This window comes from Stenella coeruleoalba, assembly GCF_951394435.1.
Source record: "Stenella coeruleoalba genome assembly, chromosome: 10".
NCBI classification, from domain to species: Eukaryota; Metazoa; Chordata; class Mammalia; order Artiodactyla; family Delphinidae; genus Stenella; species Stenella coeruleoalba.
In genome coordinates this window covers 68,718,722-68,742,235 of record NC_137156.1, presented here as the reverse complement: position 1 = coordinate 68,742,235, position 23,514 = coordinate 68,718,722, and the positions used below count along the sequence as shown (strand labels likewise).

At 43.7% G+C, this 23,514-nt stretch overlaps 1 protein-coding gene and 1 pseudogene across 2 annotated transcripts; one reads left to right on the top strand and one right to left on the bottom strand.

Moving 5' to 3' along the window:
* The first annotated feature begins 3,133 nt into the window (after positions 1-3,133).
* WDR82 (WD repeat domain 82) lies at positions 3,134-22,954 on the top strand. Its single transcript, XM_079935771.1, has 9 exons — positions 3,134-3,597; positions 7,630-7,727; positions 10,475-10,541; positions 16,493-16,592; positions 17,002-17,118; positions 17,363-17,518; positions 18,334-18,403; positions 18,954-19,096; positions 20,091-22,954. The coding sequence occupies exons 1-9, from the start codon at positions 3,437-3,439 to the stop codon at positions 20,118-20,120; spliced, it is 942 nt and encodes a 313-aa protein (XP_079791897.1). The 5' UTR covers positions 3,134-3,436; the 3' UTR covers positions 20,121-22,954.
* LOC307192734 (deoxyuridine 5'-triphosphate nucleotidohydrolase, mitochondrial-like) lies at positions 13,505-16,442 on the bottom strand (annotated as a pseudogene). The gene has a single exon. The product of its transcript is annotated as a deoxyuridine 5'-triphosphate nucleotidohydrolase, mitochondrial-like (transcript).
* Positions 22,955-23,514: the final 560 nt, after the last annotated feature.

The window sequence follows — 23,514 nt, the reverse complement described above, 5'->3', positions numbered from 1 at the left end:
ACGTGCAGCAACAAAGACACAATGCAGCCAAAAATAAATAAATTTAAAAAAAAAGGAAAGGAAATATTAAAAATTAAGGCTGATGCTCTTTAAGGCAATATGATTCACTTCTGACTGCAGTTGTCCCCTCTGTCCACCCCCCACTGGAGCCAGCCTTTCTGGGTCACTATTTATTTATTTATTTGGCTGCGTCAGGTCTTAGTTGTGGCATGCAGGATCTTCGTTGCAGCATGTAGGATCTTTCGTTGTGGCATGCGTGCTTCTCTCTAGTTGTGGCATGCAGAATCCACAGCGTGCAGGCTCAGTAGCCTTGCAGCATGTGGGATCTTAGTTCACTGACCAGGGATCAAACCCGCATCCCCTGCGTTGGAAGGTGGATTCTTAACTGCTGGACCAACAGGGAAGTCCTTCTGGGTCACTTTTTAAAGTCCAGCCTGTAAGGCACTGTTGGATTGGAAGCCAGGAGAGCCCCACTGTAACAGGCAGGGAGCCAGGCTAGGAATGTGAAACAGTGAGAATGTGAAAAAGGCTGAGCCATTTCAGGGTGCTCTTAAAATATGAAAAAATGACTTTTTCCATTCCAAAAATAATTCAGGAAGTCAAGTCTTGGGAGGAAGCTTCAGTCTAACACTGAAATCTGGGAAAGGTACAGGAAGTACACAACTTGAAAGATATATTGCAAAGATTTCTTTTGCCTTACAACATTCAGCAGACTATGGCTGTTTCTGTGATTATTTTTATAGATTAAGAGGGCCCAAAAAATAGTATCTCATTGGGTACATTCATCTTCCCAACCATTCTAAGACTTGGCACCAGATCTGTCTTTGTTGCTGTCGAGCCATTCAAAGCAGACTCTACATTAGCCTTTCTAGCCTGTGAAATAAAAAAAGCAGGAATTGCAGGGAAGTTTGTGCTCTGGGGGGCACAGAGGACTTTTCTTCCACTGCTTTGCAATTTGGAAAGTTGCCATGCATTCGGGTTCTACTCAAACAAGCTTTTTCCAGACCCCAGAACAAATTGTAGCCAGAAGCTCTGCTCTTTGTCAGGAGGCAATTGCAGCCCAGACTTAGCCAGGATCTTGCCCTCTACTCTCAGAGAACAAGTTCACTTTATGTGCAGGGATCCTGGTTCTTCTTTTACCTGGGGATGGGACATAGCCCCTGGTTCTTTCCAGAAAGCCCCCAACTGTCCTGAGGTTTCTGTTTTGTTTTGTTTTGGTTTGGTTTTTAATAAATTTATTTTATTTATTTATTTTTGGCTGCATTTGGTCTTCATTGCTGCGCGTGGGCTTTCTCTAGCTGCGGCGAATGGGGAGCTACTCTTCGTTGTGGTGTGCAGGCTTCTCATTGCAGTGGCTTCTCTTGTTGCGGAGCACAGGCTCTAGGCACATGGGCTTCAGTAGTTGTGGTGCGTGGGCTTAGTTGCTCCGAGGCATGGGGGATCTTCCCGGACCAGGGCTCGAACTCATGTCCCCTGCATTGGCAGGAGGATTCTTAACCACTGCGCCACCAGGGAAGCCCAAGGTTTCTGTTTTGCTTTCATCATTGTCCAGGTTATATCTGATCTCCGGATATCACTTCTTCCTAGTATCAGTGATTGAAATGTTTCAGTCTTTCCTCTTCCCCTTTCCTTCTCTTTAGCCACTGTAGTTTAGTGAAGCAAAATAAATAGGCCTCTGTCTCCATTGTTGGAGACCCAGGCAATTAAACGTTTGAGGGGCTGCACACAAGTTAGAGATCTATGAACCCTTGTAGGAAGTTAAAGCCAAGGCGCATGGTACCTATTTTGTGATCAGATATTGTTTTCCTTTGTTAGAGATCAACTTTCCTTCCTTTTAAGGCAAAGAATTCCTTATGGGAACCATCACAACAATCCCGATGACTACAAAGAGGATAATGCAACTGTTCTATATCTTGAATGTGGTGGTTCCACAACTGTATGGGGATTTTAAAACTCATAAAACTATCTCTGAAAAAGGCCGATTTTTACTATACATAAATCATACCTCAATGGAGAACACCAACAACAATCTGGTTTAAGTAACATGCAAAAATGTGTAAGATACAATGCTAAAGCAGGGGGGAAAATGACAGCATCTACAGCTTATGTTGATATATGAATAAGGAGGAGGATATCAGGAGAATTTAAAACTGTGCTTTGTTGAATAAGGAGATAATTTTCCCTTTCAAAAATTTACTTGTGGGCTTCCCTGGTGGCGCAGTGGTTGAGAATTCGCCTGCCGATTCAGGGGACACGGGTTCGTGCCCCAGTCCGGGAAGATCCCACATGCCGTGGAGCGGCTAGGCCCGTGAGCCATGGCCGCTGAGCCTGCGCGTCCGGAGCCTGCGCGTCCGGAGCCTGTTCTCCGCAACGGGAGAGGCCACAACAGTGAGAGGCCCGCGCACCGCCAAAAAAAAAAAAAAAAAAAAAAAAAAAAAAAAATTTACTTGTAATTGATGCTATGAGTTTTTTGAGCTGTAAATATGTTTTAAAACTTAAAGATGAGTGTTCATAAAATGTGTGGAGCTGAACACTTAAAATTAGTTCATTTTATGCACTTTATATTATATATCAATTACAAAGTTTTTAAAGAAGGCTTAAAGAAAAGTTGCGGGTGGTGGTCACAAGAGTGTACATCCACATGAAAAAAAAATTCACCCAAATGAAAAAAAATTCATCCACTTAAAATTTATTCAGTCTACCGTATAGTACACCTTAATTTAAAAAATACATAAATTTAAGTCTTCTGGCAATGTGGTGGACACGCGGTCAAAGCCCGATGGCGATGACTCATACCCAGAACAGGCCTCCTGGAGCGCAGCCCACCCCCGCAGTACCTGCTCTCGCTCTGCCTGCGGCCGGGGAGCCTGCAGGGGACACCCGAGTCTCTCGGGGGAGTTGCGGCCCCGCACAAAGACCCGTGGCTCCCGGGAACCCAGGGCCTTGGGGCCCAAGGCGGGGAAGGACGTGGGAATCCCCGCCCCTCCCGCCCCCCAGCGGGTCGGGGAATCGCCGCCTCTGGCCACCCAGCCACACCACTCCCCGCCGGCCGCGCTGACGTCACCGCCCCGCCACCCCGCCTCGCTTCGCCGTTCCCGCCCCGCCCCCTTTCCCGGCTGGCGCCGCGGTGAGGCTCCTCGCCCTCGACTTCTGCCTGTCGCCCCAAGATGGCGGACACAATGAGCCGGTGCCGCGCCGGTTGGCCCTGAGGCGACCGTGAGGAGGACCGGTCTGCGAGACCCCATAGTCCCGGCAGAAGAGTGTTGCACAAGCAGGAGGAGGAAGCGGAGGAGGCGGCCCGACTGTCGGCCGCTCTCCAGTCCGCCGCCGGCGCGGCGCCCGCCCCGCCCGGGTCGGCCCCTCGGCAGCCCGCCCGTTCGCCGGGCTCCGCCCCGGCTCTGCGCCGCCGCCGCCGCCGCCACCAGCAGCCGCCGCCATGAAGCTGACCGACAGCGTGCTGCGGAGCTTCCGCGTCGCCAAGGTGTTCCGCGAGAACTCGGACAAGATTAACTGCTTCGACTTCAGCCCCAACGGCGAGACGGTCATCTCGAGCAGCGACGACGACTCCATCGTGCTCTATGACTGCCAGGAGGGCAAGTGAGTGCACCGGTGGCCTTGGGCCCGGGTCTGAGTCCCTCCCGCCCTCCCTGTCGTGGCCCTGCGCTCCCCCCGCGGCCCGCCCTCTAACCCGGTCTGGCCCGCGGCCTGTATTGCACACGCTCCCGCTGGGGCCGCGTCCCCTCAGAAGCCGTCCGGGAGACCATTTTTTTTTCTTTTAAAATAACGATAGCAATAACAGTAATCATATATTTGTTTTGTCTGCCTTCGGTCTCCTCACAGAGAGCCTTAGCATCTCTGACCAAACCACACCTTGACCTTGACCTTTAAACGCAGGGTCCGCCCACCGCTGCCCCAGCTGGTAGCTTTAACGCTCCTCTGACTCCGAAGGTGCCAGTCGGCTGTGGCCCCCGCGCAGAACCGCAGAGGCTGCTCTGCTGCTTCGTTCAGCAGCGGCAGCTCGCTCTCTCTGCCCTCTGCTCGGTCACCTCGATTCAGCCCTGGCACTTCACCCGACCCCTGCCCCTCAGCTTCCCGCCGCCCTTCTGCCGGAAGGCCGCGTGGGTTGCAGTTGTTAGCTGTAAGGATTTATTTGTTGCCTCTTTGGGCCCCCTGACATTTCCTTTATGGTCCAAATCATTCTCTTGCTCCCTCAGTCCTGATGCCCATGTTTATAGTTAACTTTTTACCTGCATCCAAAACTTTTCCTTTTTGCCAGACACACCTGGCTGTCGCATCCCAACCTGAATGTGAACCTCCTAGTAGAACAAAGAAAGCATCGTCTGACAATTTCGTGTTTCTTCTTGTACTTTTTTTAAAAATTATACTTTATGGTCCTCTTGGACTTATCATAATTCCGAGTCTGATCATGACATTTCTAGGTTGTCCCAAGTCCTATGGAGACTCACCACACCTGTATCTCTGCAAGATCTTAAAAGCACAGCTTTTTGCCTTTTTCCCTGGGGACCTGTCAGCTTCCCCTCACCCCTGCCCCAGACTTGCTTTCTCCAAATCCTTGCTAAATTGTGATCTTCTTTTTGAATCCTTGGGTTTTTCTTTACCTTCTCCAGCTGTTCCTTTTGTCTGTTTTGCTTAAACCAATGTTTTCTATAAACTTTCTTTTGGAACTTGTCTCTTCATTTGTGAATTTGGTTATCTGAAGTAATGCTGTATTGGTCTGGGCTATATTGTTCTGCCCAATTTTTTCCCATTTGGGCTGTGGAAAAAGTATTATGTAACTGGCTCTGGATCTGCTTGCGGTATGTGGAAGAGTGGCCTATAGTGGTGGTCCTGAGGGAAGAGAGAATTGTTAGCTGGACTGATGCTGAGAGATGTGAGTCAATGTTATTCATTTCATAGATGGGTTTTGGTCCAGGTCCGGCCACTTGCATTAGCCTGGAATAGAAAGTAACGTATAAAGCTAGGGTGGAGATTGGGGTTGTGGGGTACTGGAGCTAGAAGTAAATTGAAGCTGACTTGCTTGAAATGTTTAGTGCTTGTGCACAGATTAGAACTTCTCCCTGGATGAATTTGAGGATGGAGATGTATATCCTCATTCAAAGAAAATGAAGGTTGTGGCAGCATTTCTTCACAGTTTCTCTCCAAATACTGCATAATTTCTGCGGTTGGTAGGAATGACATTGACTTGAAGGCTGTCTTGTTAAAAGTAAAATGTTAATTTTATAACATAATGCAGTTTATTCATTCATGTAGCATTTTTACATAATTACAAACTTGCAGAAAAGTTACATCATTGTTTCAAAGAACTCCAGGACCCAATAATTGGTTATATTTTGCTCTGTTTGCTTTGTCATTCTCTGTAGATACACACACACACACACACACACACAATTTTTTCTTTCCCTGAGCCATTAGAGAGTAATTTGGAGGTATCAAGCCCCTTTATCCTAAACACTTCAGCATGGATTTCCTAAGCACAAGGACGTTTTCTTAGGTAACCAGAGTACAGTTATCCAAATTAGGGAATTTAACATTGATACAATAGTATACAGCACGCTCTTTAAAATATTCGTATGGATTAATTGTGACCTTGTTTCATTGTGATCTGTGATCAGAGAGCAACCTGATAGGAGACCTGGGTTCTAGTTTGGCCTTGTGACCAGGTATGTGACATTGGTCAGATCACTTCGCTGGCCTCTAGGAATCTGTGATCCTAAGTGGTAATGTGAAGAAAAAATTTGCCACTAGTGTAGGTCAAACCAACATTGGAAGAAAATAACATTTTCTTGGAAGGCACAGTATCTTTATTAGATGGTACTAATGTTGGGAGTTTGAAAATGGCTAAAATAAGATTCTTTATGCTTAATATTTTCCATGTGTACTGTTCACTTAAACTTCCTTTGTAATAGAGTTCATCCATTGAGTGATTTTTTTAATTTTAATTTTTTGGTTGCACTACATAGCATGTGGGATCTTAGTTCCCCAACCAGGGATTGAACCTGCAGTCCCTGCATACAGAGTCTTAACCACTGGGCCTCCAGGGAAGTCCCGAGTGTTTTGTTTTTTGTTTTTTTTTTAATTTGAAAGTATACAAAGGATATTATCTGTGGTAGGTGATGCGAATTATTCAGAGAGAAGGATTTAATATTATTTATTCGTACCTGATCACCAGAATCATAGTTTGTGCAGAGAAGCTTACCACAATATTCGTGAAAGAATGTTATGCATAAGCTCTGTAAGATCCTCTGAAATGGATGCATTAGGATCTTGCTTTCAAACTAGGAAATGATATGAGGTAAAAGATTTATGTTATTAAGAACAAAATCTCAGGTTAATACTATGGATATATTTGAGACAAATAGGCCGTATATAAGTGGAACTGAAAATTTTCCTTTAACATTGGTTCTTCAGGCTCTGTCTTCATTATTGTAGGGTAAATACTGAGATAAGTAAGCTTCTGTTTCCATTGGTAGGAGCAAAGTCAACTATCTTTTGAGAGCAAGCACACATTCACACGCACGTTCACTCACTCACTGGTTACCACACAGTAACTACATGGCAGAACCCAGAGTGGTGGACTTAACAAGGTAGCATTTGAGCTGTTCTTTTTGTTTAGTTGATCTTTCAGTAAAGGTAAAAATGTGGAAAATTAAGTGCATTTGGAGTGAGAAGTCTTGTTTGTAAATAGGTTTAATGTAGGGAAACCCTTGACGTCACAAAAATTGAAAGTGCAAATGATTAAAGTTCCCTGAGTCATCTGATTGTTTAGCATCTAGGTTTCAAGAGGCTTTTACATTGAGAGGGTGAATTTCCTTTTCATAAACTAACTTCTTGATAAACATTAATATAGGATTTATGAAATTCTCCTATACCTAAATGTAGAATATTATGAAGTTTTTGGTTAAATATTTTGCTGAGATCAGTTTCAGCTTGATCTTCAAGGTGCTATAGAAGAAGATAACATTTAAGGAACTTCAACAAATGGACTGATAACCTCTAGCTTAGAAATATGTGATTTTACATTTAAGTAAAGAGAAAAGAATCAATGACTAGTTTTGTTAGGGAGAGTGAGGTTTGTCTTGTAAAAGGCTCAGTAAGTGCTTTGGACCTGTAAGAGAGGATGGAAATATTAGGTTATATTAGGAAAGGCAGTTTTGCATCTGGTTTCGGTTTTGATAAATCATTTCTTCTTAAAGAAAGAGCTTCTTTCCAAGTGAATGGCTTAAGTTCTGGCCTCATTGGTCTGGCGTATTCCCATTTTCCTCTTTCTTGGAAGTTATGACTTGTTTTGTGTGTCTTTCTTCCCAAATAGATGTACTTCTTCTCAAAGCTTACTTTTGAACATTGTAGTAAAGGCTGATTTGAGCCCTCAGATTTACTTCCACTTCCTAACTTCGGCATTTGGTATCCAGAGGTGAAAGCCTGTTGCACTTGATTGATTCTGTTTGTTTCCACCCTTTTGGAAGAAATTCTGTTTCTTTTCAGTGTTAGAGGTTACCAAGAATCTTCACCCTTCCCACATCATTCAAGTGCTTCTCTTTATATGAAGATCCAAGATTTTGGTGATGGAGGATTTTGATGGTTTTCTTTCTCTGTCCATTTCCTCATCAGACCAAAGAGAACCCTGTACAGTAAGAAATACGGCGTGGACCTCATCAGATACACTCATGCAGCAAACACAGTCGTTTACAGCTCTAACAAAATAGACGGTAAGCAAGCCTTCTTTTTAGGAAGTTATGGTCATGGTTTCCTTTGTTAAATTGTTCACGGAATCTTTGTGAGTACTTCTGTTTGGTTATAGTTACTTTAAATTTTCCTATGATGTTAGCTGTGCTAATATTGTTATGACTGAAGGGATGCTGGAAGCAAGCAAGCCATTAGTACTTTTGAAGGACTTGAAACTGAGTATGAAAGGTCTCCAGTTTAGAGTAGAGAGTGGAAATAGGAAGCCACAAATTGTATTTACGGTTTGAACTTCTTGAAACGAATACTTTTAGAAGAAATAAAAGGAAAGAATACTTGACAGCAAGTGGTAAACAATGCTACCTTCCTGTTCAAAATATATAGATTTGAGAATAGTTTTACAGATGCTTGAGTTATGGTAGTTTAGCAGACCTTAGAAGAGTTTTTGGTGTGTGCCCAACCATTTATGGTCTGTGTCACAAAGGACAGTATACTGACTTTAGTTATCTTTGATTCCAGGGACACTTTTTGATTTGAATTTTATCCCTTTTTCCTTTTATTTATTTATCTTATTTTTTTTGGCCGCACTGCACACATGTGAGATCTTAGTTCCCCAACCAGGGATCAAACCCGCGGCCCCTGCATTGGTAGCATGGAGTCTTAGCCACTGGACCACCAGGGAAGTCTCTCCCTTTTTCCTTTTAAATAAAGTTAATGTCTTTGAAGAATAAAGACTTATTTTTAGAAATTAAACTTGTGAATTTCTTTCTCTAATAAAGGATCTCTGCCTTTACCTGCTTTTCCCCTGGGATAAGTCATTCTCAGTTGACAGATTGTCTTGGAATTGAGCTATAACACTTTCATGTTAGGACTTTTTTTTTTTTTTTTTAACTTATCTCACTGATTTGTTGATTGTTTCATTTTTAGCAGTACAATTTTTCTAATGTCATTCAACAAAGATTTCTTAGACCGCTGTTTTGGTTATGCCTATCTCAGAGCAGATGGGTAGAAGTCTTTTTTTTTTTTTTTTTTTAAATGAGACTTTTCTGCCTGTACTTGGTTTTTAGTAAGTATATCGTTTATACTTTTCATGCCTCTATTTCAGAAGTGGTTTTCTAAGTAAGCAGTGCAATTGATGCTTTTGGACAAGAATATAAAACAGGATCTTGAGGAAATATATCTCTGTGATCATCTGAATGAATGGTATATTTCTTCTATTGGGGTATATTTCTTCTGTTGGGGTGTTTTTCTGGGTGATTAAATGAGGATTCTCCAAATATGGTGCAAGATGAGGCAAATGTGTGGCACTTGCAGCTTTGCTGCCAGGCCTCTGCTGTGAGGATGTTGCCTTTCCTGTCTCGAGTGCATCCATCCTGAAGAGTTCCTCCAACGCTCCGTATCATTTTGCCTGATTCCAGGCTGAGGTAGTAGTTTGTACAGTTTGAGGGTCTATGATACCACCCGGTACAGGAGATAACTGTACAGGCCACTGCCTTGCCAGGAACAGCGCGCCAGCTACCGAGTGGGGCGGAGAGGATGGCGACGCCCTGCTCATCTCTGGGAAAACCAGGTAATGGGGAGGGAGTCTTTTTCTGCTTAGGGCAGGTGAGTAGTTCCTAGCAATAGAACAACCAGGAATACTTTATAGTTGTCATTCGAGAACTTTGAACATGTTTTCAAAGAAAACCATATTTAGTTTTGGAACATACAAAGAGTGCCTTTTTCCCTCTCCCAGGTTAAATGCCCTCTTATTAGTACCCCTGTGAACCACTGGGATGACTTGGTGCTTTCAGCCTTTCTGTTTCTGTGTTGTGTTTGCCTCCAGAATGTTCTTTCTATGCTTTCCTTTCTGTATTTTGGCCCCATTTCCTATAACCTTTTTCTCAACAATTGTTTCTTATTCCTAGTCTTTTCAGGGGCATTGTACTTTCCAGTTCTGTTCTTATGGCACTTGGTTCCCTTCCCACCACCATCATTTTTTGTTTTGCTTTTTCAGAGGAATCATTTGGTTTTTAAGAGTATTTGTCTTATTTGCCCCAAGCACAAATCTCTGTGATTATTTCTTTCTTGGATATTGTCAAATTCTCACTGCTATGACTTGGTATAGTTCATGACTTTGATTTTTAAATGTCTTGTGATCTTTTTAACCTAAATTTTCTCATTTCCTTTGGCCACTTTATAATTCACTTTTCTGCATAAGGGACCATTGGATAGTTGGTTAATTAGAAAAGAAGTAGTAGAACATTAATTCTCTTTCCATTTTATTTAGTTTTAATGTAAATTGTGTACCCAGTTTACATTAAGATGAGGTGAGGGTTGGGTTGACATGCTGTTGGAGAACGCTGGACAAAAGTATCTTATGCCAGAATCCAGCCTGATCCTCAGCTCAGCATGGCTGTTTAATTCTTTGAGTCTATTTCCTCAGTAGCCATATGTTTTTCTTTAAGGTTTGCCATTCTGTGGGCATTAAAATTGTTGTGAGTTTTTTTTTTGGGGGGGGTGCATATTTGCAGGACAAGTTTCATTGTAACTATGCAGAAGCCAAAGATTGGCAGCAATAGTGATTTTAAACATTGCTGTATATGCTGTCAACTTGAGAACTCTGCTTTTGAATTACGTGAAATCTCTAGTCCCGTGAAAAGTAGTTATTCACACCTTGCTTGGATTATGGAAAACAATGAATTCTTTGACCTTGTCTTTTCAAGATGAAAATGCAAAGTAAATTCCTTTAAAAATAGTAGGATATCGTCATGCCTTATTTATCTTCTTACAGATACTATCCGTTACCTGTCCTTGCATGACAACAAATACATCAGATACTTTCCTGGACATAGCAAAAGGTAAGATGCACGTGTTACAGAAGTAGATAGTTCTTTTATCCCTGAGGTTATCCAGAGAATGAAAGAGTGGAGAGATTTTATTAGTGAACTGAAGCTAGTTTCTCACCGCTGTTTGGCATACCTCTTAATCTTCTCTTGTTAACCTTCCCTAAACAGTCAACTCATGATTAATCGAGGTTGTAGAGGCCAGGGGTAGGACTTCATAGATAAACCGAAACCTCAGTTAAAACATTAATAGGAAGAATGTGGATTAAAGATATTCAGTGGAAACCTATGTAGTAAAAATAACATTTGGCATTTAGGGATCCCAAATATCAGACATCCCTTAATGAAAGTACATTTACATGGTTGAGGCCTTCCAGTATAGGTGGCCCCCATTTCAGCATGACCCTGCTCTACATAAATGTGTTCCACATGAAGAGCTTAATGAATATGTAAAAAAAATTAATAAAATTGTTGGCTTCCCTGGTGGCACAATGGTTAAGAATCCGCCTGCCAATTCAGGGGACACAGGTTCAAGCCCTGGTCTGGGAAGATCCCACATGCCGTGAAGCAGCTAAGCCCGTGCGCCACAACCACTGAGCCTGCACTCTATAGCCTGCGAGTCACAACTGCTGAGCCTGCGTGCCACAACTACTGAAGCTCATGTGCCTAGAGCCCATGCTCCGCAAAACAGAAGTCACCGCAGTGAGAAGTCCGCACACCGCAACAAAGAGTAGCTCCCGCTCACCGCAGCTAAAGAAAGCCCGCATGCAGCAACAAAGACCCAACGCAGCCAAAAATAAATAAATAAATTTATTTTAAAAAAATAATAAAATTTTCCTTTCGTACTTTTTGAAAGTCAAGACACTTGTTTCCTTATTTTTTTTAAAGGTATATATTTATTTTTATTTTTTTTGGCTGCGTTGGGTCTTTGCTACGCGCGGGCTGTCTCTATTTGCGGCGCTCGGGGGCTACTCTTCCTTGTGGTGCGCAGGTTTCTCATTGTGGCTTCTCTTGTTGAGGAGCACAGGGTCTAGGCACATGGGCTTCAGTAGTCGCGGTGCATGGGCTGTAGGGCACGAGGGCTTCAGTATTTGTGGTGTGCAAGCTCAGTAGTTGTGGCTTGCGGGCTCTAGAGTGCAGGCTCAGTAGTTGTGGCACATGGGCTTAGTTGCTCCATGGTATTTTGGATCTTCTCAGACCAGGGATCGAATCCGAGTCCCCTGCATTGGCAGGCAGATTCTTAACCACTGAGCCACCAGGGAAGTCCCCCTTATTCTGTTCTGTAATGCAGGTTGCTTCTCTCTGTCTCATCCCAATTCCCCTGTTATTTTTCCTCCAGTTTTTCGAGTTTGGGCTGAATGTTAAACACATTTTCCCTTGGATGATATATTAATCATAGGTGCTTTCCTTTGCAAATGTACAGTAACCCTGTGTAGCTTGGAGTGGTTCAGAGCCCTGACAGGAGGTAGACCAAGAGCACTGTTTTCAGCTGCACTTCTGATTGGGCAAGGGCATTTCTGTGTTGCTGAAGATAAGAGGTGGCAGCTGTTGGTTACTGTGTAGTTCAAAGAATGGCTTGTGACAAGTAGATGTTTTTGCTTGTTTATAGTCAAATTAATGTTCACAAATATACTGTCTGTAATTAAGAGTTGATTGCAGGGCTTCCCTGGTGGCGCAGTGGTTGAGAGTCCGCCTGCCGATGCAGGGGACATGGGTTCGTGCCCCGGTCCGGGAAGATCCCACATGCCGCGGAGCGGCTGGGCCCGTGAGCCATGGCCGCTGAGCCTGCACGTCTGGAGCCTGTGCTCCGCAACGGGAGAGACCACAACAGTGAGAGGCCCGCGTACCGCAAAAAAATAAATAAATAAATAAAAGAGTTGATTGCAGTTGTTTGAAATTCTTTCCAATCTTCCCAGTTGCCCAATCTCTTGACCTCCTGACCTCCTGATTCTTAATAGATGACTTTGTCCCTCCTTTTTTGAGAAAATCAAGGCCATCCAAAATGAGTTCAACTCCTCTTTCACCTAAACTCCTTTCTTCCTTAGAACACTTTCCCTGAGAAAGAAGTAGCCTTTTCTTCTTTGAGAAAACCAACCCCTCTGTTTTTACTTCCGTCTCCTTACTGGACTTTGCTGCCCACAAACTTAGTTGGTCTTCTAAATTTATTTACTTTTATTTATTTTATTTTTGGCTCCGTTGCGTCTTCGTTGCTGCACGTGGGCTTTCTCTAGTTGTGGTGAGCGGGAGCTACTCTTCACTGTGGTGCGCAGGCTTCTTACTGCGATGACGTCTCTTGTTGTGGAGCACGGGCTCTAGGTGCACGGGCTTCAGTAGTTGTGGCACTCTGGGCTCAGTAGTTGTGGCTCACGGGCTCTAGAGCGCAGGCTCAGTAATTGGCGGCACACGGGCTTAGTTGCTCCATGGCATGTGGGATCTTCCCCGGGCTGGGGCTTGAACCCGGCAGGCGGATTCTTAACCACTGCGCCACCAGGGAAGCCCTACTCACCAGGGGAAACCTACTCGGTCTTCTTTATCTTCCTTATGGTCTTCTTTATCTTCCTTATATTAAATTTATCTCTTGAGCATGTCACCCACTTCTTTTCGCCATCAAAGATAAAAGAATAATCTGCATATTCCCTTCTCCACCTCCTCATACTCATTCACTGTTTAACTCACTCATCTAAGCCAAGCTGTTTACTCCCCTTTCCCTGCTGCCTCCAGGTAAAATCCACTGCCTGGGACTCTTTGGTGCTTAACCTCTCAGTAAAACTTTTTTTCCTTTGGCTTCTCATCTTGGTTCTGTTTTTGCTATTTTTTGCCTCTCTTTCTCTTTTTGACTCTAAACAAGGTTCTACCCTAGCTTTTTTCTCCTCCTCTTGGTATTTGGGCCATCACTGATTTCATTCACCTCAGATAGCTTCCCAAATCAGTATTTTCAGCCCATAATTTCCAGACTCAACTTCTACCTACAGGTCCAATACTCCATCCATCGTTAAATTCCTTGGGCCAGCTCCTCTGTCTGCCTCATGTTTCTTCACCTCTGTCCCTTCCAATTCTCCCGACTCAAAGTCTCTGTTACCTGTTCACTACTTTTTCCCTGCCTTCACATCCGGTGAGTTGTTAAATCCCGTTGATTCTACTTAGGTTTAACCTCATGTGTCATTGTGCTCCATACTCCTTTGCTTCTGTCCTAGCTCAGGTAAATTATTGTCAACTCCTAATCTCCCCGTCCCTCAGCATCCTGCTTCTGCACCCTGTTTTTACAGCTCTGACCACAGCCTCCCTCAAGAAACCTTGGAGTCAAATTCTTTTCCCTCTGCCTGACCCATTTTCCCAGTGTTATCTCCTACCACTCCAGTTGAAGTGAACTCTGGGCTGGTTCCTGAACTGCCTCATGCCTTCCTATCTGGCAACTTCCAGAAAGGCCACTCCCATTGAAACCCTGTTCACCACAGGTGCTGCTTCTTCCTGAAAGCCTTCTCTGACCCTCTCTTGGACGTTGTCTGGACTAGACAGTTAAGCTTCCTTAGAGTTGAAGTCTTGTTCCTCCTTGTATTCCCTCTACCTCTCATCGTAGAGCCTTGTGCCAAGATAGACTTCCTCTGAACTTTTGACCTGAATACTGTGATGTAAAATTACATGTTCATATGCATTCTGCTCACTCCGTTTTATTACCACCTCAGCATTCCCAGGAAATTTTGGCTTATAGTATCTTTTAAATTTTTAAGTTGATGATCTAGTGCAAATGTTAATTTAGTTATATTGGAAGAATTTTTTTTTTTTTGGTCAAAAACTTTAAGAAAAAGTACATTTTTCCATTTTTTACTCATGGCATACATTTTAATTCTTTCTAGTGGAACCAAAACTTCCTGAACCCCTTTCAGAGTCATCCAAAATTTGAACTTCTTCTATTTCTACATTTAAAAAACCCATTCACAAATGAGCTGTGCAATTTGATCCACTTTTTTTACTCCAATTTTTTTTTTGTCAAAATGAGACAGTATAGCACCAATATTTCCTCTGTAATCTTCACCTGTGACACCAGCTCCTTTGTCTGTGAAGCGTTTTTTAGCCAAGGCAGAATGTGGAACTACTCTTCCATAACACCCAGAAGGAAGAGCCATCTGAGTGTCCATTTTCACAAGGGCTTCCTCTGTAGATGGTACTACAGACTCATAGGCACTGTACAGGTCATAGCCCACGGACCTCAAGGATCCCTCTGGTTAGGGCCGTGGCATGCTCCAAGAGGCAAGTAAAGTGGAGCCACATGCCATCCTTCTCCACGGGCTGGGCCCAAATGCCGGGGAGATGATGGGTGTCCTCAACGCAGAGCGTGGCAGAGCAAGAACATGAGCAGAGGGGACAAGAGAGCTCAGGATGAGGCCTTGGAAGAAGTGTTTTTCAGTGAGTGACTGGTGTAACCATAAGAGGGGACCCATATCAGAAATACAGCATAGGCTATTAGCATAGGGCTGTGGCTCTCTAAGTGTGGGGCCCAAACCACCAGTCTCACCATCACTGAGGAGCTTGTTAGAAACACAGATTCTCAGACCTCACCCCAGACCTACTGGATTAGAAATTCTGGCAGTGGATCCCAGCAGTCTGTTTTAACCCACCCTCCAGGTGATGCTGGTGCCACTCAGGTTTGAGAACAACAGTATAGTCCACAAACCTCTAGTTAAGGAATCATGCTTTTTTTTTTTTTAATTGAGATATAGTTCAGTACCATAAATTCATCCTTTTAAAGTGTACAATTCAGTGGTTTTTAGTATATTCGCAGAGTTGGGCAACCATCACCACTATCTAATTCCAGAACATATTCATCACCCCAAATAGAAACCCTGTACCCATTAACACTTCCCATTTCCCCTCTTCCCAGCCCCTGGCAACCACTAATCTACTTTCTGTCTCTATAACTTTGCCTATTCTGGATATTTTGTATAAATGGAACCAGATCATATGTGGCCTTTTGTGTCTGACTTCTTTTCACTTCATACATGTTGTAATATGAATCAGTACTTCATTTCTTTTTTATTTATTTATTTTTGGCTGCGTTGGGTCTTCATTGCTGCGCGCGGGCTTTAGTAGCGGTGAGTGGGGACTACTCTTCGTTGTGGTGTGCAGGTTTCACATTGCGGTGGCTTCTCGTTGCGGAGCACGGGCTCTAGGCTCGCGGGCTCACTAGTTGTGGCTCGCAGGCTCAGTAGTTGTCGCTCGCGGGCTCTAGAGCGCAGGTTCAGTAGTTGTGGCGCACGGGCTTAGTTGCTCTGCAGCATGTGGGATCTCCCCAGACCAGGGCTCGAACCTGTGTCCCCTGCATTGGCAGGCGGATTCTTAACCACTGTGCCACCAGGGAAGCCCCAGTACTTCATTGTTTTTTATTGCCAAATAATATTCTTGTATGACAATAACACGTTTTCTTTATCCATTCATTAGGTGATGGACATTTGGGCTGTTTCCACTTTTTAGTAATTATGAATAATGCTGTTGTGAACATACATGTGTGGGGGATTTTTTGGACATATGTTTTCATTTTTCTTGGGTATATACCTAAGAGTGGAATGTTTGGATCATATAGTAACTCTAACTTTTTGAGGAAGTATAAAACTTATTCAAAGCAACTGTACCATTTTACATTCCTACCGGCAGTGTATGAGGGTTCCAGTTTCTCCACATCCTCACCAACAGTTGTTATCTCTCTTTTTGATTATAGCTTTGCTAGTGGGTATGAAGTGGTATTTCATTATGATTTGATTTGCATTGGAATCATATGTTTTTATGCTGTAGCTTTAAGTTGCTTTTTTATACTAATTGCCTTTGATTGTTCCGGATTGCTTGTGTATGTGTTTCTTAAAATGGAGTTTTTAGGAGAACACATATGTATAGGTAGGTAAAGTGGTTTAGAGTTCATATCCAATTCTTGTTAATATTTCGCTTCAACTACTATTTATCTTGATGCATTGCAGGGTGGTGGCCTTGTCCATGTCACCTGTGGATGACACTTTCATTTCTGGGTCTCTTGATAAGACCATTCGGCTCTGGGATCTCCGGTCTCCTAACTGCCAGGTAATGTTGCCTCACAGTTACACTTTAAGCGTTTTCAACTCTCCCTCTCAAGGAAGGGGGAAAGCAGTGATTCTTTCCTGGGATCCCAGAGTCTTTAAATTTTGGAGAAGATCTTTTACTGGTAGGTAGCTGGTAATTAAGCTAATACCTTAATCCGGTGCATACTTATTATGATCTGTGGCTTAGTGCTTTAAAAGCAGTTTTCCTGGAGCCTTTGAGCTATATATTTTAGACTCCAAGGATTTGTTTTTATTTGAATTCAGTGTCTATAAAATTATACAGTTAGGGTTGATCTGAAATCAATTGCATGGAGACCAGGTTTTTTTTTAACTTCATTTTAGTTAGTTTTGTGTTTGCTTTTGGTAGGATCCTGGGTTCATTAACTTTTTTAAAATTTCTTTTTTCTCAGGGTCTCATGCATTTACAGGGCAAGCCAGTTTGTTCTTTTGATCCAGAAGGATTAATTTTTGCTGCAGGTGTCAATTCTGAAATGGTCAAACTTTATGATCTTCGCTCTTTTGATAAGGTAAATCTTTGAATCTTTGAACCGTCTTGATATTATGGAAGTTTTGAAGGGTGAGATGGACATTTAAGAGCCTTTTTCTACAGTAGAGGAGGTATGTGGTAGATATTAGAAAGTGTCAGAGCAGTACTTCATCTTCTGCTTTCCCTAGTCAAAAAGGAATCTAAAGGGATAGAATGAGATTTGGCTCTGGCAGAAGGAATTATTGATGTGCCTTGGGCCTAGGGCTGCTGTCTGTCTTTTGCAGGGGCCATTTGCGACATTTAAGATGCAGTATGATCGGACTTGTGAGTGGACAGGGCTTAAGTTCAGCAATGATGGCAAACTCATCCTCATCTCCACCAATGGCAGCTTCATCCGTCTGATCGATGCATTCAAGGGAGTGGTGATGCATACGTTTGGGGTGAGCTGACAACTTTTAACCATGTTTTTCTCCCCATACTCTACCTTTTTTCCATGCTCATCCCTTCTGAGAATTGTGTTAGCTAGTTAGTGGAGACCGGCAGTTGTCCTTGGCTCACTCATCGAGGCATGGACTTGCATTTTCTTCCTGCACGTGGCATTATTTCTTTTGGATTCTGAGAGATTCACTTCTCACCCAGTGACTCAAGTTTGGTGTTTAGATAATATAATAAACTTCTGACCATAAACATTTTCTTACCCCCTTGAATATGGAGTTGGGGATAAGGGGGTGAATTGTAAAGGGTGGTAGCCAAATTTGAAACCTTCATAGCACTGTGCATGAGGAAGAAAGGGTTTCACAGAAAGGAAGGTGATGTATGTACTACAACATGGATGAACCTTGAAAACATTATGCTAAGTGAAATAAGCCAGACACAAAAGAACAACTGTTGGACGATTCCACTTTTATATTAGTTTCCTAGAATAGAGATAGATAGTAGAACAGAGATTGCCAGGGAGCAGGGGAAGAGGGAAATGGGGAGTTACTATTAAAGATTATGAAGTTTCTGTTCAGAATGATGAAGAGGTTTTGGAGGCAGAAGATGGTAATGGTTGCATAGCATTTTAAGTATACTTAGTGCCACTGAACTGTACACTTAAAAATACTTAAAATAGTAAATTGTTATCTATATTTTACTGTAAAAAATTTTTTTCATCAAAAAAAAAAAGAAGAAGATGTATGTGCTGGGGTCAGTGTTTGTAGGCCATTATTTTTTGTTAATGGCACTGTAATGAGAATTGTTCTGCTTGTTTTAGGGTTATGCCAACAGCAAAGCCGTCACACTGGAGGCCTCGTTTACTCCAGACTCGCAGTTTATTATGATTGGTAAGCTTCCTTTATCCCCCCGCCCCTTGGGTGTTACTTATCTGGTACTGTGCATTATGTTATTTCTGTTAGTTTTAACTAATTTAAGATATTATTTATTATCCTTTTGAGATAGAGTTTCTCAGATTTCTGTGTAGCACGTTATGTCAAAGGTATAGTGTCTTTAAACTGTCCTGACTTTGCTTTCTTTTCTGGGAACGGGCGTTAATGTTGGTCTTCCCTGGACCATCATAGAGTTAAACTCTACAAGCACTGATGTAACCCTTCATTCAGTCACCTTAGTGTAGATGTTCGTAGGGTGGTCGTATTCAGCCCCCTTTTTAAATGAGAAAACTGAAGTTAGAGGGGAAGTGACTTGCCTAGGAACAAATAACTAGGGTCTAGATCAGTTCCCAAAGTGTCTTTTCTTCACTGCCATTACTCCCTCTCCATTTCTGCTGGTGGCTGGGTCCTGAAGCTTGGCCTCTCTCCAGATGTCAATCCATGTCTGTTTGCCACTTGTCTTTGTATTGTGCCTTGAGCTGTTACATTCCTTGATCATTCTCTTCAGGTTCAGAGGATGGCAAGATCCATGTCTGGAATGGAGAGAGTGGTATAAAAGTAGCTGTGTTGGATGGTAAACACACAGGCCCCATTACCTGTTTGCAGTTCAACCCCAAGTTCATGACCTTTGCCAGTGCTTGTTCCAACATGGTATGTGAACAACGGGAGATGTCCTTCATCTAGGGGCCCTTTCCAGTTGGGGTGGTGGGTCCTTCAATGAGCACAGTGAGCTGTGTTCTAAATAGGTACAATTACAAGCACCCAAGTTCATGTTTCTCAGCTGGTGGCTTCCCTATTTCACCTCTATTATCTGATCTTTGGTTGCGCTGGTCTTTCACTTTTGCTCTTCTTTCCATGACCTGGGATCGCGAGCTCCCAGGAGATCTTAGGCCAGTTTTTTTGCTCTGGTCCTGGTTTTATGCCCAAACTACCTGGGGCTATGCCTCACAGCTTTTTGGCTTCTTAAAATACTTTGAACCAGCCTTTTGTGGCTGTACCCTTTCAGTTTTCCATTCTTCTCAGGTTATGCTGAGTTCATCAGAAATTCTTACAGTTGATCACAACTCACCAGTTAGAGTTTTCTCCAGGCCCCTGTCTCTTCCTAGACAACACTAGCAGAACAAAACATCAGTGAGTCTCAGCCTCCAGTTTCCTCTTAGCATCTCCTAAACCTACCTGGGTATTTAGGTATGAGGCATTTCATTACTAGCCTCCCCAGAACACATTGCTCCATTTCTTTTTTTTTTTGTTTTTTAAACAAAGAAAACAGTGTCAGAAAAAAATGCAGCAAAACCATCCAGTCCAGTCCCTCACATTTTTTACAGCTCATGAATGAGAGGGTCTGTCTGAGGTCACCTGGTAGATTAGCTGTGAGGCCAAACACCCACCTCCCCAGACAGCACTTCTTCTTTTCTTTACCACTGGACCACTATGGTGGAAGTTAGACAATGTTTACTTTCACATAGATGGGGGAGTGTTTGTCCACAGATTGCCAGAGTCAACTGGTCAGGAGGGAAGGCCACCAGCCATAACTCCTCTAACTTTGGGGTTGGGTGCCTTGATGGTTGGGGAGGGGTAAGAAAAACCCTCAGAAATGAGAGGGGCTTGGCTTTTTAAAGTTGACTTATGTTCTCCTTCCATCCAGGCCTTCTGGTTGCCCACCATTGATGACTGACCTGCATAGTGCTTGGCTGTTTTCTGTACAGCGAGGGTGGCCAGTAGGAAAAAACTCAGAGGGAACTAAGATAATAGTGAGATTGGATCATTTGACTGGGCTGGAGAGCATCCTTCCACATGGCCTTCCCAAGGATGTGCTGTACATTTGCTCAAAAGAAAAAAATTACTTTGTCAAGCTTCTTCAAAAGGACTCTTGGTGCGGCAGATTCAATCAGGACTCAGATTTTCCAGCTGTCACTGCACCGAGCTCCTCCAGAGGAGTGACCAGACTCGTGACTAGGGTATAGTGGGGCCCTCAAGACACCTTCAGTTTTGAATGTATTTGCTGCTGAGGAGTCGGTGAAGTTGTTAATTCTGCACATCCCTTTGCCCACCCCCATAAATGCGTGGGAAGCCACAGTTCTGGTTTTGAGATGCTGGGGCAGCTCAGTGCCCCTTGCCCTCACCCTGCATGTCTTGTTACTGGTTCTCCCTGTGTCATTGTGGCATTATCCACAACCATCATGTTACTTAGGTGCCAAATATTTACAGAAATAAGTCTCCATATATCTTAGGGTCAGAAAGGGACAGATACAGAAGGACCTTGCTTGCCAGGAAGCCTTGCAAGTTAGTCATGTGAGGGTGGATGATCTGGGTGTGCCTCAGGCTCTGGGTGAGGGAGGAGGGGTAGCAGATGAGTTCCTAGGGCTGGGAGGTTTAGCAGCAGCTTGGTGTGGTGCCCTGTCATCAAAACTAACACACAGTCCTTCTGGGTGCCTGCCAAGTTTGGTTGTATACAGAAGCAAGGTGGGCGTCTATTTTTGTACATGAGATACATCACGCTTTTCTGTGGGCCAGTATTGTGGAGTGAGTCTGAGTTGTTTACACTGATGCCTTCCCTGCCCACTGCAAGTTGTGTACATAGTCTCCAGATGATACCACCCCTTCCCCAGCTGCCAACCAGGAGCTGGCTCTAGGCTTGTGTTATATGTTATATGTTATATTCAGCCTTTTTATATATGACTTGGAATTTCTGTTGTTTGTATTTTAGCACAGTGTGTGTACACCTTCATTTAAATATATCATGTGTGTGCATACATATATACATATATGTATGTATGCATATGTGTGTGTGTGTGTGTGTGTGTGTGTGTGTGTGTGTGTGTGTACACACACATATTTTAAAAGTATCTGAAGGAGATAGAGTCCTCTGCCCCAGGAGAAAGACTGCATTCTTGCTAATAGTGTTTGTCACAAGTGTTAGTCTTCCCTATTACCTTTTTCCCTTTGGGAGACTGAACAAAAGCAAAGCTTTTGAGTGTTTGCTGTCCCCATGGCAGCTAAATGAGGGTCTTGGAATGACTCCCTTGTGTTCCTCAAGCCGCACTTTGGGGCCTTCTCTGCAGTATTAGCCCCCTTTTTGCCCAGTGATGCTCTGTCTGCGCCTGTATGTGTGTGACAGTCACTTTTGCATGCCTTTTGTGTCTGGCTCCCAGCATTTGGGGACAGGATGCTGGAACCAGAGCATTTTCAGCTTGTCTGAGGCTTCTTTGCCAATTATAGGTCATTCCTGTTTACCTGGTATGTCTGCTTTCTTAACTTCTTTTCCTTGCCTTCTCCTGGGAGAGGGAGGATTCCTGATCGGGGTTGAGGTGAGCTGCACGTAGCTCATTGCCTTTTCCCCTGCATGGCCTTCTTAGAGCAGGACAAGTGGCATATTATTTCACTAAGTTCCCAAACATCTAAGCAAGTAACACATTCCCTGCAGATCCAGAAACAGGCTCAACAAGGTTATGTTTGACTTGCCCAAGAGTACCTAGCTGCTAGTGGGGAAAGCAAGCCATTACTGCCTCTGTTTAGCAGCAGGAATAGGCTGTGAATTGCTAGCAATTACTGTTTTGTTTTGCTTTTTTAGCAGTTACTTTTTGGCTTGTTCCGTAACCTTAAAAGCAAGGGGCCTACGTCTTTCCCAGACATAGGCTGGAATCTGCAGCTTCTGAGGTGCCACACACCGTATAGCTCTGCATTCTCAGCGTGGAGGGACTTTTAGAAACCAAGTGATCTGAGCTGTTAACTGCCCACCCCTGGCTTTCCAGGATAGAAAATTCATGGTAGGAATAACTGTTCAGAGAAAGTACTTGGAACTACAGGTTAATAAGAAAGCCTGCATAATTAACATATCTGTACCCAGAGCAGCCACCATGACTTGTCTATCAGCAGGAAAATGATTTGTATTGAGTTCCTGTGTGTCCAAAGCTGAGGCACCATGTCCTTTGAAAATATGCACTGCACTGCACTGCTTCTATTTATGGGGACCTGTGGCTGCAGAGCTGGCTCCTGAGTTGGGAAGGAGAGGGAAGGATGCAGCTGGAAGTGACCGAAGATGATGTGGTAGTGGGAAAAGGCAGAATTAAGGGAGAAAAGAGTCTGTGGGTCAGAGAGGCTGAGGAGCACCAGGGCTGCCAGGACACCCTCAGTAGGAGCCAGAGGTGCTTAAGCTCTCCTGGGGGTGGGGGGCGCACCACGCTCTCAAGAGTCAGGGCCAAAGCCTCTGATTTATATGTGACAGTGACATTGCACTGCTCAACCACCAGCCAGTGGGGTATTTTTTTTTTTTTTTAAGAAAACCGTTGCAATCATAATTAATGCTTATTAAGAAAAATCTGGGACTTTTAAAAAGAATCAGTTTGCCACCAAAATGTTACCACTGCTAATCTTTTGGTGTTTAGTGTTTCTCTAGACATTTCTGTGCATAGATTTTTGGTGTGTTTACATAGTTGTTATTCTACTGTATATACAATTTTATGTCCTTTTTGTACTTAACATATAAACGTTTTTTCCATGTTATCTGTCTTAAACAGAATTTTATGGCTGCAGCCTCTTCCATTGAGTTTTCATAGCATTGTTTGCCTGGTTCCTAGAGTTGGAGGGAGGGGGTGGGTTGTCTCCTGTTAGTCCTCCTAGCTCACACTGGGACTCATTGTAATGCTGTGTGGATGGGTTGTTGGGCTCCCTGGGACTGCCTCTGGTGACTAAGGCCTGTGGGCTGGTGGGAGGAACCCCTAGATCCAGCTCTCAATGCATAGCAGCCTGGGTCTCCTCAACTCCATGTTCTAATAAGCAGCCATAGGGCCAGAAATGAGTGACCAGGAAAAGGCCGGCCTGAGATCCTCAAAGACTGCATCTGGCATGTACCTCAGGCTGCCTTTCATCCCCCACTGTTACCTCAACCCTTGATCAGATTGGCAGCCTCTAGCTGGAATAAGGTTCATCCTCCTAGGCCCTGGTTTGTGGGGGGCAAGGATAGTGGGGTGCCTTTGAGGCTCCTGTACCAGTTCTGGCAGAAGGCCTGGCCACTTGCTTGTAAACCCATTGCCTGGCCGGTGAGTTGATAACTCACTAGTAGCATCCTC

Excerpts from the sequence above, each read along its gene's own strand:
- WDR82 (XM_079935771.1), top strand. The coding sequence starts at position 3,437 with ATGAAGCTGACCGACAGCGTGCTGCGGAGCTTCCGCGTCGCCAAGGTG. Across the intron at positions 16,593-17,001 it reads TCCGGTCTCCTAACTGCCAG|GGTCTCATGCATTTACAGGG; the intron begins GTAATGTTGCCT and ends CTTTTTTCTCAG. Across the intron at positions 19,097-20,090 it reads CCAGTGCTTGTTCCAACATG|GCCTTCTGGTTGCCCACCAT; the intron begins GTATGTGAACAA and ends CCTTCCATCCAG.